A 17,873-nucleotide genomic window follows, 5' to 3' on the forward strand; every position below is an offset into this window, starting at 1 on the left:
CATGCATAGATTGGAGATGGTACTATCAAACATAATTAAACCTGATCAAACTGTATTTGTAAGCTCATGGTATGGGTTTGATAGTATACGTCATTTATTAAATACTGAACACTTTACCCATAGATGTAAACATCCTATTTTTATTGTTTCACTGGATGCTTAGAAAGCATGATAGAGTGGAGTGGAACTTTCTTTTTGCCACTCTTGGAAAATTCAATTTGGGTTCTAACTTTATCAATTTAGTCAAAACCCTCTATTTCTGATCCCCAAGCTACACTCAACACCAATGGTACCATTTCAAGAACAATACATATAGCACATATAGAGAGTCCCTGGAGGACTAGTGGTTAGGCCACAGTGCTCGCACCACCGTGGCCAGGGAACGATTCCTGGCCAGGGAACCAACCCCAACCCCAGCCACTGGGTTCTCAGCCACCGGCTCTCAGTGCTGGTCCCAAGCCCGGATAAAATTGGGGAGGGTTGGGTCAGGAACGGCCTCCAGCGTAAAAACTGCCAAATCAAATACATGGCCCAATGACCCATGGTGGCAACCCCTAACAGGAGCAGGCAAAAGAGGAACAACAACAAGCCCTCTTTCACCTCTTGTTTTTGCCCTTGCTATTGCAGAGTATATAAGGATTAATACTAATATTTATGGGTTATGGTTAAAGATTATATCTCCCAATATCGTATTCTCACTGGTTACAAAATCAATTCATCAAAATCTATAGCATTTCCACTTAATATTGCAAATTTGTTTTCTGTAGTATCAATCTATCCATTTCATTTATCTATAGAGGATTTACCTATCTTGGGATCTTTTTAACACCAGATCTTAAAAATCTCTTTATCAAGAACTACCTACCTCTCGTGAATAAAATTGTGACTGACCTGTCTAAGTGGTGTTCATTACTGATTTCTCTTTTTAGTAGGTTTCAAATTAATGTTCTTCCATGGCTTCTTTACTTATTTTAGTCACTCCTGTGCCACTTACCCCACTCATTTTTTTAAGGAATTAAACGTTTTTTCCAGATTCGTTTGGAAGAATAAGAAACCCAGTCTAATCTCATGAAACCTAAAGAGAAAGGTGGAGTAGGCCTACCAAATATGCAGCTTTATTATTTGTCACTTTGGATTAGTATGAAATTTGTGGCCCACTCTCCCTTGCAAATAAAAGTTTTACATGTAATTTTTAATGTAAAAAAAAATCAGAATATCTCAGATCATTTTGTGTGTTTAACACACTTCTGGCTCTGAAGGATGCCAAGATGTATCTCAAGATACCTATTTGTCTCCTTCTCAAACCCAGATGTCCCTCCTCAATTAAATAACAATGGTCTTTCAATATGGTTCAAGTATGGAATTTCTCAGATTCCCTGCTTATATTCCGAGGGAACTTTAATGACTTTTTGGCCTATTCAGGAAAAGTATATGCTACTAAATCTGACTTCTTTAGATATCTTAAGGTCTCAAGTTCCTTTCTAATACAGGAAGCTTGCAGTTGGGTCTGACAGAGATTGAAGAGCTTCTGGCCAAAAAGAGTCATTTTCAAAACTCAAAGATTTATACTCTGTTGTCTAAGGAATCTGTGTCATCATTGTTGAGTCTGAGGAGCATTTGGGAAGGGGAATTAAAGGGGCAATTTGATGAAGAGACCATTTGGATGAAAAGAGGCTACCTCCATTGGCATACAGGGTTCATTAATAGGATCTATCTTATACCAGTTTGAGTGCATAGAATATTAAATTAAATTGAATTTTATTTATATAGTGCTTTTAACAATGGACGTTGTCACAAAGCAGCTTTACATAAAATTTTAATTAAAATTTTAAAATTATCCCTAATGAGCAAGCCAGAGGTGAAAGTCGCGAGGAAAATCTCCCTGAGACGACAAGAGGAAGAAACCTTGAGAGGAACCACACTCAGAAGGGAGCCTGTCCACTTCTGGTTGACACCAGATAGTGTGATTATAAATCATTCCAGTTCTACAACTGTATAATATAAGTCAAACAGTGCTAAGTGTGTTAAAAGGAATTTGAGTATGAGCATCATTATAGTTTTAAGTTTCTTGTATCAAGCTGAAGCTATCAACTGTTCAATGAACTAGACTTGCATTTAAACTGTTCTTAGCAATTGTTGGCTATCCAAGAAAGAACATCAGCCAACTTTAGGGTGTCTACATTCCCAATAATCTCACAGTGATCTTTGGGCTATCTATGTGGGGCCATCCACAGGAGCAGAGAAAGATTCCACTGTCCTGTGAACAATCGGCAAGTGATAGGACATCCCTGACCAGAGGACAAACCCTCTCAGCCAAGAGGAACCTCTATCAAACTCATTGATTTAGGCCGTTGGCCAAGACCAGATGGCTCACCCAACAGGATGGTAAAACTGATAACTTCAGGAAAAAGGGGGGGTGACTCACCCAAGGACCCTCATGGAATGAGACCTTTGTTCTCCCCAGGAACACAAAGTTCACCACCCTTCATACATTCCACAGAACCCAGGTTTAATAGACTGCATAAGGCTACTTTACATTTCCTGTAAGGACAATGACTTTTAAGATGATGCACCATAGTTTGAAAACTTGTTGCCTCTTTTAATGTCATTCCGTATATGTATCATGCTTATAGCCACCAGGCCATTATGATGCTTTTGATCATTTAACAGGTATCATAGTGCTCGTGAGTGTATCAATAACAGTAGGTATGTCGTGTTTGGTATGTGTGTGATCGCCATTGAATTTCATAAGGGTTGGTATAACGTGAATTTGAGTACAATGTATTACATGCATGTTATCAAGTTCCTGACCAAAGTTCTAACTTAACCTTGTGGAAAGTTAGAAAAGGCACATTACTCAGAGCCCTGTATGCTAATTAGTGTCAGAGGAGGAGAATGCAGTTTACACCCTGCCCCAAGTTCCTGCTGATTGGAGCGAAGACTTTGGGGTCAGTCCAACTGGAAAGGGTCAAAACCCCCCGACGCAAAGGAAACTCTGAGTCTCATCCATCCATATCTCAAGAGGTCTCTTAACATCTTCAGAGTCTCATCCAAAACATCTTCGGGAGTGAGTCTCTACCAACATCTTCAGGGAGCTCTCTTTCATCAACATCTCCGAGAACGTTTCATCCATCCATATCGTGAGAGGTCTGCTTTAACACCTTCAGAATCTCATCCATCCATATTGCAAGAGGTCTCTTTTAACATCTTCAGAGTTCTCGTCACCAAACTACTCCAGGAGAGATCTCTTCAACTAACAGTTCACGAGAGTCTTCATCCACATCTGAAGGAAGTCTCATCAACCAACAGCTTTAGAAGTTCTAGCCCCTTGTCATCACGAGATCACGCCTGCTCCGAGACTCCGCATCCAGACTGATTCCTGCAAAACCTCCAACTCCTGCCTTTGCACCGCTGTGAACCACTCATCAAAGTTTTGCAACCCGCCTACGAGACTCCGCCGGGTTTGCGCCTCACTCTGTTTTTTCATCCTCATTGGTCTTTCGAGACACTACATAAGGCCAACCTGACTGCCGCCCAATCACCATCGCCGGAAAACCCCTCCAAACAACCATGCAACGAGGGAAACCCTGGCAACACAAACGCAAGTATAGTACCTCCAGATTCTCGCTGAACTGGTGCATTTAATATAACATTTAATGCCCTTCTAAACGAAGCGAAGATTAAATTAAACTGATAAGTTGATGCTTCGTTCAGGTCATGGTCTGAGAAACTGCTAGAAACTCGGGATTTCATTCTCTCTTTTCAAGCCATTTTCACCCGTTTACGTGTGTGTGTGTGCGTGCACGTGTTAGTTTAGTTTCTGTGGTTTAGAATAGTAATAAAGTCTCATCTGATTTTTAAAGGCAAGTGTCTTGTGTCTCTGTGCTTATAATTTACTGCCTTAAACTGCCGAACTTGTTACTGTGCTCTCAATATAGTGTTTCACTATATTTAGGATATTATTGCCAGTGGCCATGGAGGTAAATATCCCATGCACAATTAATAAATACACTAATTTCAACTTGTCGCTGGACGAATAGTTGATCAGCTATTATCAGAATCAGAATCAAAATGATATTATAAATATTAAAATATTAAGTTAAAAAAATTTCCCCGTCTGAGCTGATCTGCTAATCTCCTACATATTTTGGTGGAGAATGCAGGAAGCTTAACCTAAACAGCTAATTTCCTACATAGCCTTCCAGTCTCTTTTTGTTTATATTGCTCCTTGGTACCTTTTTGAAATCCTGTACACTATCTGAAAATGTTATTGCCGTTGTGCCATTGTAACCTGTCTACATTAGTAAGTCTTCTGATGCGTAACTTTATACTCACTCAGGAGCATGAGTAGGATATAATGTTTTTCCGAAATTACAGGATTTTCATGAATATCAAAGTCTTAAAAACAACTTAAAAAATTAATAATTGCTTAATCATTTAGTAAGCCCTTTATCTGTTTGCTGTATCCACATGCACTTTATGTAGTAATGTGTAGTCTCATGTAGATCTGTCTTGATTTATGTAGCACCATGGTCCTGGAAGAACGTTGTTTAGTTTCAGTGTGTACTGTACTAGCTGTATATGTTTAAAATGACAATAAAGCAGCTTGACTTGACTTATCATGGACAGGGTTGCAGTGGATCAGGAACCTTTAATTTTTGAATTACTTTGAAATATCTGCTGACCAATAATTAATTTTGACTTTGAAAATTCACAGTAAGAGAACATGAGTTAAAAAATACTGACAGGAAAAATATGTTTGTAATACATGTATAAAAAATATAAAAAATATATGTATGTAATTTGTAATACAGACAAATCTGATAAATTCTACAGAGTTTGAATACTTTTCAAACCACAGTATGTGTAATTAATCATTTAAATTTTTTGTCAAGTATAATGTAAATGCATGATTAACAATAGACATTTAAAGATAATGGTATCATGTACATGATACATACATTTACAGTGTAGATCATGAGTAGTTGGAAGTAAATATTTGTTCTATAACTGTCATAATAATGTCAAAGTCAAATTTGAGTATTCATTGATTGCTTCATATCCAATTATGTGCAACTTTTGGGCCACCACTTTAAATTTGGTCTGGACACACCACACAGGAGCAAACTCAGCAGTGTGATGAGAGATTTACTGCAGAACAAATGTTTTTTATTCTCGTAATGATTCCGTAATAATGAAATGACATTTAATTATATTGTTAAGTTGCATACTGTACTAAACAGTTTGATAGTACACCACTGGTGTCGCAATTATGTAGGTGCCTTATGCGGTTTGGGACACAGCCCTGAACACTTGCTGAATGTGCTTTGACTCAGTACTCACAGCCATGAAAGTAATCTGAACACCTTGCAATTGCATTTTTCTACCACAGAGAGCGAATTTTTTCATCTGTTTAATGTGGTTAAGCTGATCCTTGAAGCCGTCTTTACAAGGGCGTAGTTTTAGCATGGACGCAAGGGACGCGTCCCCACCAATGTTCAGCGATTACTAAATTGTCCCCACCAATAATTTTATACCCTCCAAAAACCAGATTCTCACTGGGTGCAAAAGGAAGGGTTAAATTCGGTTCCTTTCTGGCGTCCTACCAATAGATATCTTCCTATCGTTGCAAAAGTCCTTGATATTTTGATTCTGATTGGGTTATCAGGAACACATGCAATGTGATTGGCTGTGCCTTACCTTGCTGTCACGTGACAATACGTTTGGTTGGCAGCGCGACAGACTGAGACAGTAGCGTAGATATCGAAGAGATGGCAGCCAAAAGAAAGAAGGTCGATATAAGGAGCTATTTTGTAAAGAAACCTGTAAGTCACTTATAGTCAAGTCCGCTAATGAAATTTGTTCAACTTAATAACGTTAATGACATCGTTGGGTTTTGGTGCACACCATATAGTGTAACAGGCTAATCGTCTGCACGATTCTAATTGACATGCATAGGCTATCCCATTTTGTCAGGTGACCGAACCAACAAATAGCTCAGACAGCGATGGAGAGACAGGGTCACAGGTGAATGATGAATGTGACCTGATAGGCTGTATGTGAAGCTGTGTGACTGTATATATGGAATGTCTCATTTAACAGGTGACAGAGGCAGCTCAGCCTTGTTGTAGCTCAGAAAGCGAAGCATGGGCACAGGTGAATCTGAATGCTATTTTGATACAATGGACTACTAGCATCGTGATAAATGTTAAAGGCGAGCTAATGCCCACTGGCGCCGACATGATTTGGGATGCGTCAGAATTCTAAACTTTAGCGCTGTTGTCAAGCATGTGCATAGCAGCACAATAAGGAGTAGTGCACAGTTTTAACTAACAACATTATTTGCTCCATTGAAAACAATGGGTCAAAGGTGAGGTTCATTAAGTATATCGTTATGGTTTAAATATAGGGAAATGTATGTAATCTATTTAAAATGAGGGGTGGGACTAATTGTATGATGTGATCTATCTCTAAGGAAACCGGTACATCTGTTGTGAGCAACAGGGAGAGGAGCAATGAGAGTGAGGAAGAACAGTGTATAAGTGGAGATTTTCAGGAGCTCATTGAAAATAAGCCAAACCAGCCTAACCCCAAACACATCCCAGTTCAAACACTGTCCTGTAGGGTCCTCCATTTTCAGGAGAGGTGGTACAAAGACTATCCATGGCTGCATTATAGCCCTGCAGTGAAGGGGATTCTCTGTTTTAACTGTGTGAAGACATATGCTATACATAAAAGTACTATGTCAAAAAAGGCAGAACCTGTTTTCTCCTCCAAAGGGTTTACTAACTGGAAAAATGCTCTAGAAAGAACGCCATCAGAATTCTCAATCCCATCATCATGCAGTCACAGTTTGTGCTCAAGAAGCAGCTCCAATAGATGCACAGCTATCAAGTGCCTGGTCAAAACAACAGGATAATAGGGCGGGGGGGGTGGGGGTGTTTAGAATCTTAGGTCCCCACCAATGCCATGAGCAAATCTACGCCCTTGCGTCTTTACAAAGCCAAGCTGGACAACTATCCAAAAGCAGTAACCTCAAAAATGACACCATTTGAAGCACAACATTTCTCAAAGCGCCAATTTATTTTTGTTCTGACGTTGACATAATATAGCCACACTTTGCATCATAAATAAAAATGGAGCACCAGACACAGATGATAAATGAGATCTACAAGTTGTAGAAAATGGTTTTATTACTGTCAGTTCCACCCACATGACAACATTAATAAACAATACAAAATAAACTCCATTGATTACAACACAAAAGGTAGAGAGGAGGTGTAACTCGGCGCATCGCTATCTGTCTTTGTTGCTCCGTAAATCCGTGGTCAGAGGATCATGCTGAATGGTTTGGTGCAACATGAGGGCTAGCAGCCCTGCTCTGTTAGTCATCGCTGTTCTTACGTTACGTTCTTGTTCAAACAGCTCATCCAACTTGTACCACTGATTAAAAAAAAAAAAAAAAAGACAAAGAAACATTAAAATAAGGAGAAATAGTGCTATTCTTGAAAGCAGTACACAGGTGCTTTAACACATGCACAGGCAGAGTATAATTAGGCAGGTGTAACGTTTGACCCACCACTCGAACACGCTCGAGGTCTACTTCTGCTCGTCTGAGTTTCTCCCAGCAGTAGTGTCTGTTGCATTTGCGCTTAGACATTCTGCAGTACTCTCCTGTTGGCTCAAAGACATTACGCACTAGAGGACATCCACACACTTCATCCACTGGCACCTGCAAGAGAGACAGAAAACAAGGAAATGATGCAAGTTTTTGTTTTGTTTTTTTTTTTAAGGGGACACACTGGCCAAAATCCACAATTTAACCACTGATACATACACCGTTCAGCCATAAAATTAAAGCCACCTACCTATTACTATGTAGGTCCCCCTTGTGCTGCCCAAACAGCTCTGACCCATTGTGGCATAGACTCCACAAGACCTCTGAAGGTGTGCTGTGGTATCTGGCACCAAGACGTTAGCAGCAGATCCTTTAAGTCCTGTAAGTTGCGAGTTGGGGCCTCCATGGATCAGACTTGTTTGTCCAGCACATCCCACAGATGCTCGATCAGATTGAGATCTGTGGAATTTGGAGGCCAAGTCAAGACCTTGAACTCTTTTTCAAGTTCCTCAAACCATTCCTGAACAATTTTTGCAATGTAGCAGAGCACATTCTCCTGCTGAGAGAGGCCACTGCCATTAGGGAATACAAATGCCATGAAAGGATGTATTTGGTGTGCAACAACATTTAGGTAGGTGGTACTTGTCAAAGCAACATCCACATGAATGCCAGGAACCAAGGTTTCCCAGCAGAACATTGCCCAGAGCATCACACTGCCTCTGCCAAGTTGCGTTCTTCCCATAGTGCATCCTGTTGCCATCTCTTCCCCAACATGCAGACACCACATCCACATGATGTAAAAGAAAACGTAATTTATCAGACCAGGCCACCTGATGCTCATGTGCCCATTGTAGGTGCTTTTGGTGGTGGACAGGGTCAGCATGGCTACTCTGACTGGTCTGCGGCAACGCAGCCCCATACACAGCAAGCTGCGGTGCACTGTGTGTTCACTGTGACACCCTTCTATCATAGCCAGTAGTAACTTTTTCAGCAATTTGTGCTACAGTAGCTCTTCAGTGGGATAGGACCAGATGGGCTAGCCTTCGCTCTCCATGCGCATCAATGAGCCTTGAGCGCCCATGACCCCGTAGCCGGTTCACTGGTTGTCCTTCCTCGGGCCACTTTTGGCAGGTACTAACCATTGCATACCGGGAAAACCCACAAGATCTGCCGTTTTGGAGATACTCTGACCCAGTTGTCTAGCCATCACAATTTGGCCCTTGTAAAAGTCGCTCAGATCCTTACGCTTTCCCATTTTTCCTGCTTCTAACATATCAACTTCAAGAACAGACTGTTCACTTGCTGCCTAATATATCCCACCCCTTGACAGATACCACTGTAATGAGATAAGAAATGTTATTCACTTTACCTGTCGATGGTTTTAATGTTATGGCTGCTCGGTGTATGTACACAAACATCCCTACTCGCATCTTACAGTGATGATGCAGCTGGCTCCGTAGCAATATTTCCTGGCCTGAATACTGGGGAAGCCCCCTCCTAATTATGTATCATGGAGGTGGGCACAAAATTTGAAAAACTACAATGGTTATGGTGGATATTTGGGTGTGAGGGAAATGGGGAGAGGAGGAGGGAATGCAGTGTTCACTAGATAATTGTACATTCAGCAATGCCTTTGCTGTTAAATTATTGTGATGAAGCAAATGGATTAGCCAAGCAACAGAAATGACTCAACGGATGAGGATTTTTTTTTTTTGAGGTACTGTCACATAGTAATATCCAACCAAAATATACAGACAAAAAACTGCACCAGCAAGAAGAGCTAAAGGAAGCAAGCAGAGAGCAGCTGTAGGTCTTTACCCTGAGCCAAATAACTGAAGCTAGCAATGTTACATGATTACTTACTTTTGTTTTAATGCCTTACTAGCTATCTTACTAGTAGTTACATGGGTGAAGACAAGAGTTTGTTAGCAGACAACTACATCTTCTATCTCAGTTCAGCTCCTTTTTTCTGGGCTTGGTGCTTCTCTGCTCTTTATTTTGTACTAAATACAGATACAATCACTGTTTAGCATCTTCTTGGCAGAAGACCTAGTATCTGTGCTTTCAAATTTGTTTCATAGTCCTCCGGTTTGAAGTGCTGCCTGCACACTTGTAAATATCCATAAATAAGAATACACAGTCATAAATATCCCAACGGTGGTGTAGAAACCTCATTTATAAAGAAAAGGATGTGATTAAAACAGCCTTGTGATTAGCATGATTCTAACTGGGATATTCTTCCTTCAACCGTCTTCTATTGGCTTGGAAAGGTATCCAATTAGATAGTATGCAAGAAAATGAATATATGTATGAACACATTTCTGATTCTGACACCTAACAGCATGTGAGATTGTAGAGGGAGGGGGGGAAGAGGGGGAAAGAAAAAGAAAAAGAAAAAAAAAAAAAAAAAAAGAAATCGCACTTGCTGTCCTTCTTTTTACAAGTGAGGCAAGCTCTTCCTGTTTAAGGAGCTTCAGAGTGATGAGCAAAGTGTCACTGCTAATGGTTACAACCCCTCCCTCTGGTCACAGAGAGTCAGACAGACAGACAGTCAGACAGACACACACAAACAATTACTCTTAGATTACGGGACTAGGTTTTCACCTTGGGGTCTCTGGAATGTTCTGGACACAAAACCTGAAGCCTCTTGCAGTAAGTTTTACTTTGAGGGTTATACACGTCACAGAAGAGTCTTGTTGCCCTGGAAACACAATGAACAGAATATTTGTTAACAACTCGAGACATAATATTTACATTTATTTCTTTAAATAGATTTTTAATGCATAAATAATCTTTCTTACCCTTCTATTCGTGTTGGGAATATAGAACCAAAGGATGTCTGGCTTTCATACTGCCCATATGAAACAAAAAAAAAGCTGTAAAACATCTAGCATGGTTTTAACATTTGAGTAACAACTCTCGATATCTGGAGAGCCACAGAAATAGAAGGCTGAAGTGAAGGAACATCTGAGCAGATTTAAAGACTCTATATTCACCTTAGCATAACACCTCTCCATGTGTCTCATTGCCACCTTAGGGTTAATGGGGTGACTGCAAGATACACAAAAGATCTGGAGATCCATGTCTTCACTCTCTGTTTCGTTCACCTGCAGAGGGACACAGAATACAAGCACCATTGCTAACGCTTTCTTAACCAAAGAAAGCTTCTGCAGTGCCACTGGACCAGTGACTTCCCACCTCCTCATCCTGCTGAACCACTTGCTGCTTGGCTTTAGCGATGATTCCCTCCAGCTCATGAAAGCGGCGCTCCATTTCAGCGAGGCGCATACGAGCAGCCTGCTGTTCCTTACGAATTCGCTCCAGTTGCTTCCTGCCCTGCTCCTCAGCGATGCACGGACTCTGCTGCCACTGCTGGATACGCTGTGGAAGAATCTCATAGATCCGGCTGCCAAACCAGCAAGCACACAAACCAGATCATTTTGTAGTTATGTGGAAGGTACATTTAGAGATGATGAAAGGTGTCTTCAAAAGACTAAAATTCAAACATGCATAAATAACAATGGGGGACAGGACCCACTTGGCTGCTAGCTTCATGCCACAGTCCTCTGAGCAGTATTTTGAGTTGGGACGTGCCACTTCAATACAGCTAGGGCCCAAGCACTGGTGCAAGTCTCCGGTGTAACGGCCATCACTTCTATCATTGTGCCTTGTACGGTCTTTATGCTTCTGTTTTTGCTTATGCCTGCGAGACTCCTTCTGGAAAGGGACAATTGCAGAGCAATGCACTGAAGACCATATCAAAGAATAAAGTTGTAACACATGCATGTTCAGTAACACAACACTTGGTTTTTGTACCTTTTTGTCAAATTTCTTCTCTCGACGCTTAACATGCTTGACTTTTATAGCTTTCTTGCACTGGGCAGGGATGTAAACTGGACCTTCTTCATCCTCACTGCCCCATGGCTACACAAGAGTGACAAAAGCAAGAAGCTAAAAACAGTTACATAATGCTGTATTTATAAAAAAAAAAAATAAAAAAAATAAAAAAATAAAAATAAAAATTTATTCTTTGATCACTGACTCAGAGTAACTTGAATTTCACCATTGTATTACCATATTCTGGTCCTTGTATCGCGAGTACAGCTCCATCTCACCATCATTATAATCATCTGAATATTGTCTGTGCATCCTATTTTCTGTCCTCTCATGCAAGAAAAACTCCTCATCTCGAACACGCAGCATTTTCTTAAGAGATCACATTTAAAGAGACATAGCATTTAAGAAATATAAGTACAAACACGGTAACTGATGTGAAGCACCATTTTTACAGCGCACTCCTGCTGCCTCCTGCTGTCTGTGGTCATCAAGCTCACATTACCTACAGCCAGGTGACAAATTAAAGAAAAATCCTGAATAAATGAGTGGAACAACATAAGTGAAGATGCTTCCACACTGGTGTGCTACATTATACAATTATGCAGTTATCTTCCTACTGTGCTGAGTGGTATGTTTTTTATTTCTGGATCAAGATGACAAGAGGAAAATACCCTAGTTCCCCTGAAAGAAGGTTGAGGGGTTCCTGAGTGGTGCAACAGAAATGCATTCACTCTAACATTGGGAGAGCCAATGAGAGCCAAAGGAGCCCATTCCGAGAGCCAAAAGAGCAAAATTGGCCATGATTTGGGTGGACGCTCTGCTGGGTACACGAGGTGCTTCACATCTTACAACAGCGCAAATAATCAACTTACTCATAGCAATTTACGCAATTACCCTTGCACGAACTACACACTGCCGCAGTCTGCATTTTTGTCGGATCTTGTTCGGGCCCCCAAATTTTTTCATGTCCTTGCAGAAGTCACACTGTGCACAGTCCTCAGTACGTCTGCACGGTTCACACTCACCACACATGCGTGCAGAACGTTTCACCTGTAACAACAAACTTTCCTGTTATTTATGTAATTGTAAATAAATATATGGGTATTTAACAGATGTTTTAAAGATATACGTCTGTATACGGCAGAGAAACTTTATTAACAGACAGGTCACAAGAACATGGCTGTGGAAAAAAAAACAAGTAAATGCTGTGAACACTCACTTTAGATCCACGGCGCTTATCAAGTTTGAAGTCTGGAGCACTGGATCGTTTTTCAACTCTCTCTGGTTCAACTTCTTTCTCACGTGACTTTTTTGACCGGTATTTTAATTCAAGCGAGGGATCCATTTCTGTCAGTTAGAGAAACAATCATTATGAATGTAGTTCTATTAACCCTGGATAATCCCCAGGGGCTGTGAGAATTATGAAGTTTAATGTAGAACAGTATTTGCAATAAATATTTATAATAAGTATTTGCCATCATGTTTCCATCTTTTCCTAGGACCTTCTTACTGAGCTGGCTCTGAATGAAAAATAACCCTAGTGGTTTTGTATTACACACATAACTAGCCTTCCATTTCACCCATTCTACATGCTAGGGCAATGAGAATCATCTGTATAAAATGCCACCATATCATGAGGAAACCTTGACAGGTGATGGAAGTGACTGCCACACTCATGCATTTCAGTTCTGCATAATTAATAGGCTTGTAAAGAGAGGCTTTAAAGGAGTCCAGCACTAGTGGTTTGACTGACAAAGACACTCACTCACAGACGGGCACATACAGCTGTGAATAAGATAAGACAAGACAAGACAAGACAAGACAGGACAAACTTTATTGATCCCACAGTGGGGAAATTCAATTATCACAGCAGCTCACAGACAGTTAAAGTGCAGGAAGAAAGAAAAGGAAGGAAGAAAGAAAAGTTAAAACTATAACTATATATACATCTTAGGAATAATAAAAGAAATAAAATTATATAAAACGTATAAAATATTTCACATATGAACATCACAGTAATGCAGTGTTGTAAGAAATAAAATTATATACAATTATAAGATATTGCACATCTGAACATCACTGTAATGCGGTGTTGTAATGTCTGACAGCCACTGGTATGAATGACCTGCGGTAGCGCTCCTTCCTACACTGGGGGTGTAGCAGTCTGCTGCTGAAAGAGCTACACAGGGTCTCCACAGTCCCATACAGGGGGTGAGAGGTGTTGTTCATAATAGATGTCAGCTTGGCTAACATCCTCCTCTCACCCACCACCTAACGTTATATGCTTTTTATTGTTTTTTTTTTAAAAAAAAAAAAAAAAACTGAATCAGGTGTAATAGGTGCATTTTGAACATTTATTTAAAGAACTGGATACTGGATACTCTCATACTTGATCATAAAACTAAAATGATGATGTTCGGAAGGAGAAAGTCCTTTTGTTTCTAATTATGTCTCTCTCTCTTCTGAGCAACAAATGGTTACTAAACTATAAAACCAAGCAAACAAAATGCTCACAAAATTGAGTTTATTATGTTGGCTTGACAAAGCCAATATTCTGCTCTGCTGTTTAAGCTTATTATTATTATTATTTTTAGTGGTGCTTGCATAGCAAACCATCACTCCATCACTACTGTGATCTCATTATTATTATTGTTATTATTATTATTATCATCATCTCTGGACAAAACTTCAGCGCGTAACACATCCCATACCGTTTGTGCTACGGACATGAATGAGGGCTCAAATCTACCAGCTCATTGAGGAGAGGTGCACTATGACTTTTATAAGTTATGTAAGTCATGTTAGAACTGCGGACCAAAAAAAAAAAGAAAAGAATACTGCACTTTTTCGGCGAATGGGGAACAAATGGGGAATAAAACACGAGTGTCACAGCTAGGATGTCGTTCGGCTGACATGCTTGTATCAGATATCCTTTCGTACTTCTTAGGGAGTAGACCTGGCACATACACATCGCGTTTCAGAATTTTTGCCAGAACTGTCCGGAAAATGGCCCTATTCTGGCCCCATAGACAATAATGGGAAATTTTGGACCCCCCTCACATAAATCACACTCATTGAGAAATCAGTAGCAGGACCCAACATGCCATAAACTGAGTCTAATCACCAAACAACTTCAGCCAAGTCATACATCAAAACAATTGCCGCAATGAGCAGAAGTGGAATCAAAAAACTACCGCAACATAGGCATGTGAAATATCAAAACAGTTGGCTGCATGAGGAGAACTGCGTTATGGGTATTCTAGTGACGTCACATGCACGTCCCGTGATGCCATGTGAAACCCCCAGAATAAGTGGAATCACAAAACTACAGAAACACAGGCATGTGACATATCGTAACAGTCAACTCAATGAGGAGAACTGCATTATAGGTAGTCTCGTGACCGCAAGATAGCAATCAAAATGCATCATATCACATCATATGCAGACCTAATATGACTAATAATGACTAACTAATATGAAGCTTTCAAACCGGCTTTGTCAAGCCAACATCAAAGTTTGTGATGACAAACTTTACCTATCTAGTTATTATTATTATTATTCTGAGACCCAAAATTTTAAAATACTACTCCTCCCAGAGCTTTAAAGCTACATGCACCAAACTCACCAAACTTCACCCTGTTCTGACTTAGTGTGCTCTGACTTTTCTAACTGATCAGAATTATGGTTTTCCTGTTATGGAAGCTCAAATTAGCCAAAATTCCCCATTGACTTTCACTGAAAATTTCTGACTGTTATAACTCATTGAGCTTTCGAGCTACTTACACCAAATTCAGCAGAGTCCCTCAAGCTGTTCAGCCTGATCATGCTCTATTTTTTTCTAACTGATTGGACCAACAGTTTTCCCATAATCCCAAAAACTCCCATTCATTTACACTGACAGAATGTTCAGAGACTGGTTCAGAATGCTCAAGATTTCAAACTCCAACTGTCAAAACTCACACATGCCTGTGTGCACACGGCCTGAAGCCCTTCTTCTCTCCTTCTCACTGTCATTGTACCTGTAACAGAGACTCTCACTTCATCTCTCTCTCCATCAATCTACTAGTAGCACACACACACACACACACACACACACAAACTCTCTCCATTTTTTTTTCTATTAGTCTACCTGTATCTCTCTCATTCCATCTATCTTTCTACTAATAACACTCTCTCTCCATCTATCTACTTGTGCCACATGCTCACTCCATCTGACTATCTACATGAACATTCTATTTGTCACCTACCTTTCTATCAGCAACTGTCTGTCTGTCTTTCTGTCACCCTTTCTTTCTTTCAGCTTCAAACTATCTTCAAGCTTATGAAACAGTTTCAAAATTTCAGACTGGCTTAGTCAAGCCAGCATCAAAATTTGTCGTGAGGAACTTTGCCTATCTAGTTGGGTTTGAAGTGTTAAAACCTTCGATAAAATCCTTGCACTACGGCATAGTGAATTTCCTCACACTCAAACAATATTGAGTCTAGAGTTTAATGCGGTGGTTCTTTTGACAACAACTTTTGGCTAAACCTTGTGGTTTAGCCCGAAGTGGAGTAAACTCTCAGTGGAAAAAAACACTGACAGGGAACACACCGCAGCAGAGAAAATGAGGGGTGAACAAAGGATAACCCGACTCCAGGACCATTAGTGTGTATTAGAGTATCCACCCAACTCTGCGGAGTTCATGGTACATTCAAAGAACACATCAGACCATGCTAACAGCGCTAGTTAAAAGCCTGCCAGTTGGTACCTCAGAGCGTAGATAGCTCCAGAGGTTGTACATGCGCATGAGGTGAGAACGTTCGCGTTAATTACATCTGAGTCAGTTTTGGAAGGTCTCGGTATGCACAAACAAGAAAATTATTGTTAGCGCCCCTGACAATTAAAAGGGGTAGAACAGAACCTTATGTTTACCTTATCTCACCTAGCTTTATGTTAAGAACTTTTCCAGCCATTCTAAAAGGTAGCAATCATCTTGCAAACAAGTAAGTGTTGTGATCCTTTTAATTGAATAAAAGATGATGGGCTACTTACCCTGACACTGCTGGCAATACCACTCTCTGATACCCTTGGCCATTTTCTCAGTCACATTTATACAATGTCCATGGAACCACTCGTTACAGTTATCACAGCCACTGTAGACACAAAACTGAGTAATCTAGTGCAAAAGACAAAATAAACATGTACACAGGCTGCAAAACTGCACTAACATAAATTGCACATTGATCTCACATCATAAAACAGTTGATGTCTGGTTTCCGACAGATGCAGTACAGAGGTGGTTTCTCCTCTTCTATACTGTTGTCCACTGCTCTCACTTGGTCCATATCTGACACCTCACTATCCTTAGGGAAGGTAAACAAAACACAAACATCTGAGGATTATTACTGAACTAGTATAGAACAAAATGTACAAAAACAGGATAATTAATTATTTCTTGCTCTGCCTTAACTGGGATGCTTTTCAAAGCAAAGTAGTCAACTTGTTTAAGGTGCTTTCACATCTCAGTCTAAATAGTATACACAAAATGTACACTATTTATACTCTGCACACAATTAAGCAAACCCAAAAACAAGGAATTAAGCAAACTGAAAACAAAGAAACATTGGCTGAGGATTGTGTCAGGCTGAAAACCTCCTCATAAAGCTTTTTCATTCACTGGGCAGAAAACAGCAATGGAGCTTGTTGTTAAGGTCACGTATTTTATATTTTAACGTATTTTATAATTTTTTTATACACAGATTTTTAAATGTTAAATCAGTGAGACGCAAATGACACTACAATACTGGAATCAGTCACCTAGCCTGGAGCACTCCTCGTGAGAAGAGCGTGTAAAAAATGACTTCTAATTATACAACAAGGAAATTACTCAAAACTATACACTAATTCACACGGAAGATTTTTTTTTTTCCACACGGAAGATACGTTGTTGTAGAACCTGTCTTGTTAGCTGTGGTTAGCACACTCACCATCGGCGCTAATTAGCTGCGGATTTACGCAAGGCGGCTTATTCGTTTAAAACACTCTCCAGTGGACGGTCGTCTTTTAGCTTTAATTTGGTTGTAAACTTAAAACCTGTTCAGTTATTCTTTATACCGAGAATGAGTTAATAAAATTAAAACAAAAGAAAACAACGCTACGCTAACACAACGATTAAACGTTCTTCTTCTTCTTCTTCTTCTTCTTCTTTGAATTGAGGAAATATTACAACGTCATGGAGTTTTACCGCCACCTACAGGACCATTATTAAAACACATAATCCCCAAACACAAGATACATTTCTGAAATCATACGGTGGCTCTAAAGTGCAAAACACTTTAACAAACTAAAAATGCAGCAACAAATAAAATGACAAACAAATAAAGACGACAGAAAAAAACACAACAGCAAAATCAAAAACACAACAACATTACAGTAACT

General features: G+C 40.0%; 1 protein-coding gene across 4 annotated transcripts; it reads right to left on the reverse strand.

Annotated features, from left to right (window-relative positions):
* Positions 1 to 7,175: 7,175 nt before the first annotated feature.
* On the reverse strand, positions 7,176 to 17,839 carry cxxc1b (CXXC finger protein 1b). 4 transcript variants are annotated; one of them, XM_053226935.1, is made up of 14 exons: positions 17,423 to 17,835; positions 16,686 to 16,793; positions 16,488 to 16,588; positions 12,675 to 12,802; positions 12,350 to 12,505; positions 11,693 to 11,824; positions 11,435 to 11,542; positions 11,157 to 11,335; positions 10,817 to 11,024; positions 10,615 to 10,725; positions 10,420 to 10,469; positions 10,223 to 10,319; positions 7,580 to 7,732; positions 7,176 to 7,443 (listed from the first exon to the last, which is right to left on the reverse strand). In XM_053226935.1, exons 2-14 carry the CDS (start codon positions 16,778 to 16,780, stop codon positions 7,297 to 7,299), a joined length of 1,665 nt encoding a protein of 554 aa, XP_053082910.1. In that variant the 5' UTR covers positions 16,781 to 16,793; positions 17,423 to 17,835; the 3' UTR covers positions 7,176 to 7,296. The 4 variants fall into 4 exon arrangements, 3 of the variants coding, with proteins under 3 accessions (XP_053082910.1, XP_026791327.3, XP_053082911.1); XM_026935526.3 differs by having other exon boundaries at positions 16,686 to 16,798; positions 17,423 to 17,834; XR_008300572.1 differs by lacking the exon at positions 7,176 to 7,443 and adding an exon at positions 7,869 to 8,077 and having other exon boundaries at positions 7,594 to 7,732; positions 16,686 to 16,798; positions 17,423 to 17,839.
* Between the last annotated feature and the right edge of the window lie 34 nt (positions 17,840 to 17,873).

The sequence above is a fragment of the Pangasianodon hypophthalmus genome, chromosome 20 (assembly GCF_027358585.1).
Source record: "Pangasianodon hypophthalmus isolate fPanHyp1 chromosome 20, fPanHyp1.pri, whole genome shotgun sequence".
NCBI lineage: Eukaryota > Metazoa > Chordata > Actinopteri > Siluriformes > Pangasiidae > Pangasianodon > Pangasianodon hypophthalmus.

Excerpts from the sequence above, each read along its gene's own strand:
- cxxc1b (XM_026935526.3), bottom strand. Across the intron at positions 12,506-12,674 it reads ATAAGCGCCGTGGATCTAAA|GTGAAACGTTCTGCACGCAT; the intron begins GTGAGTGTTCAC and ends TTGTTGTTACAG. Across the intron at positions 11,336-11,434 it reads AGAAGAAATTTGACAAAAAG|AAGGAGTCTCGCAGGCATAA; the intron begins GTACAAAAACCA and ends GTCCCTTTCCAG.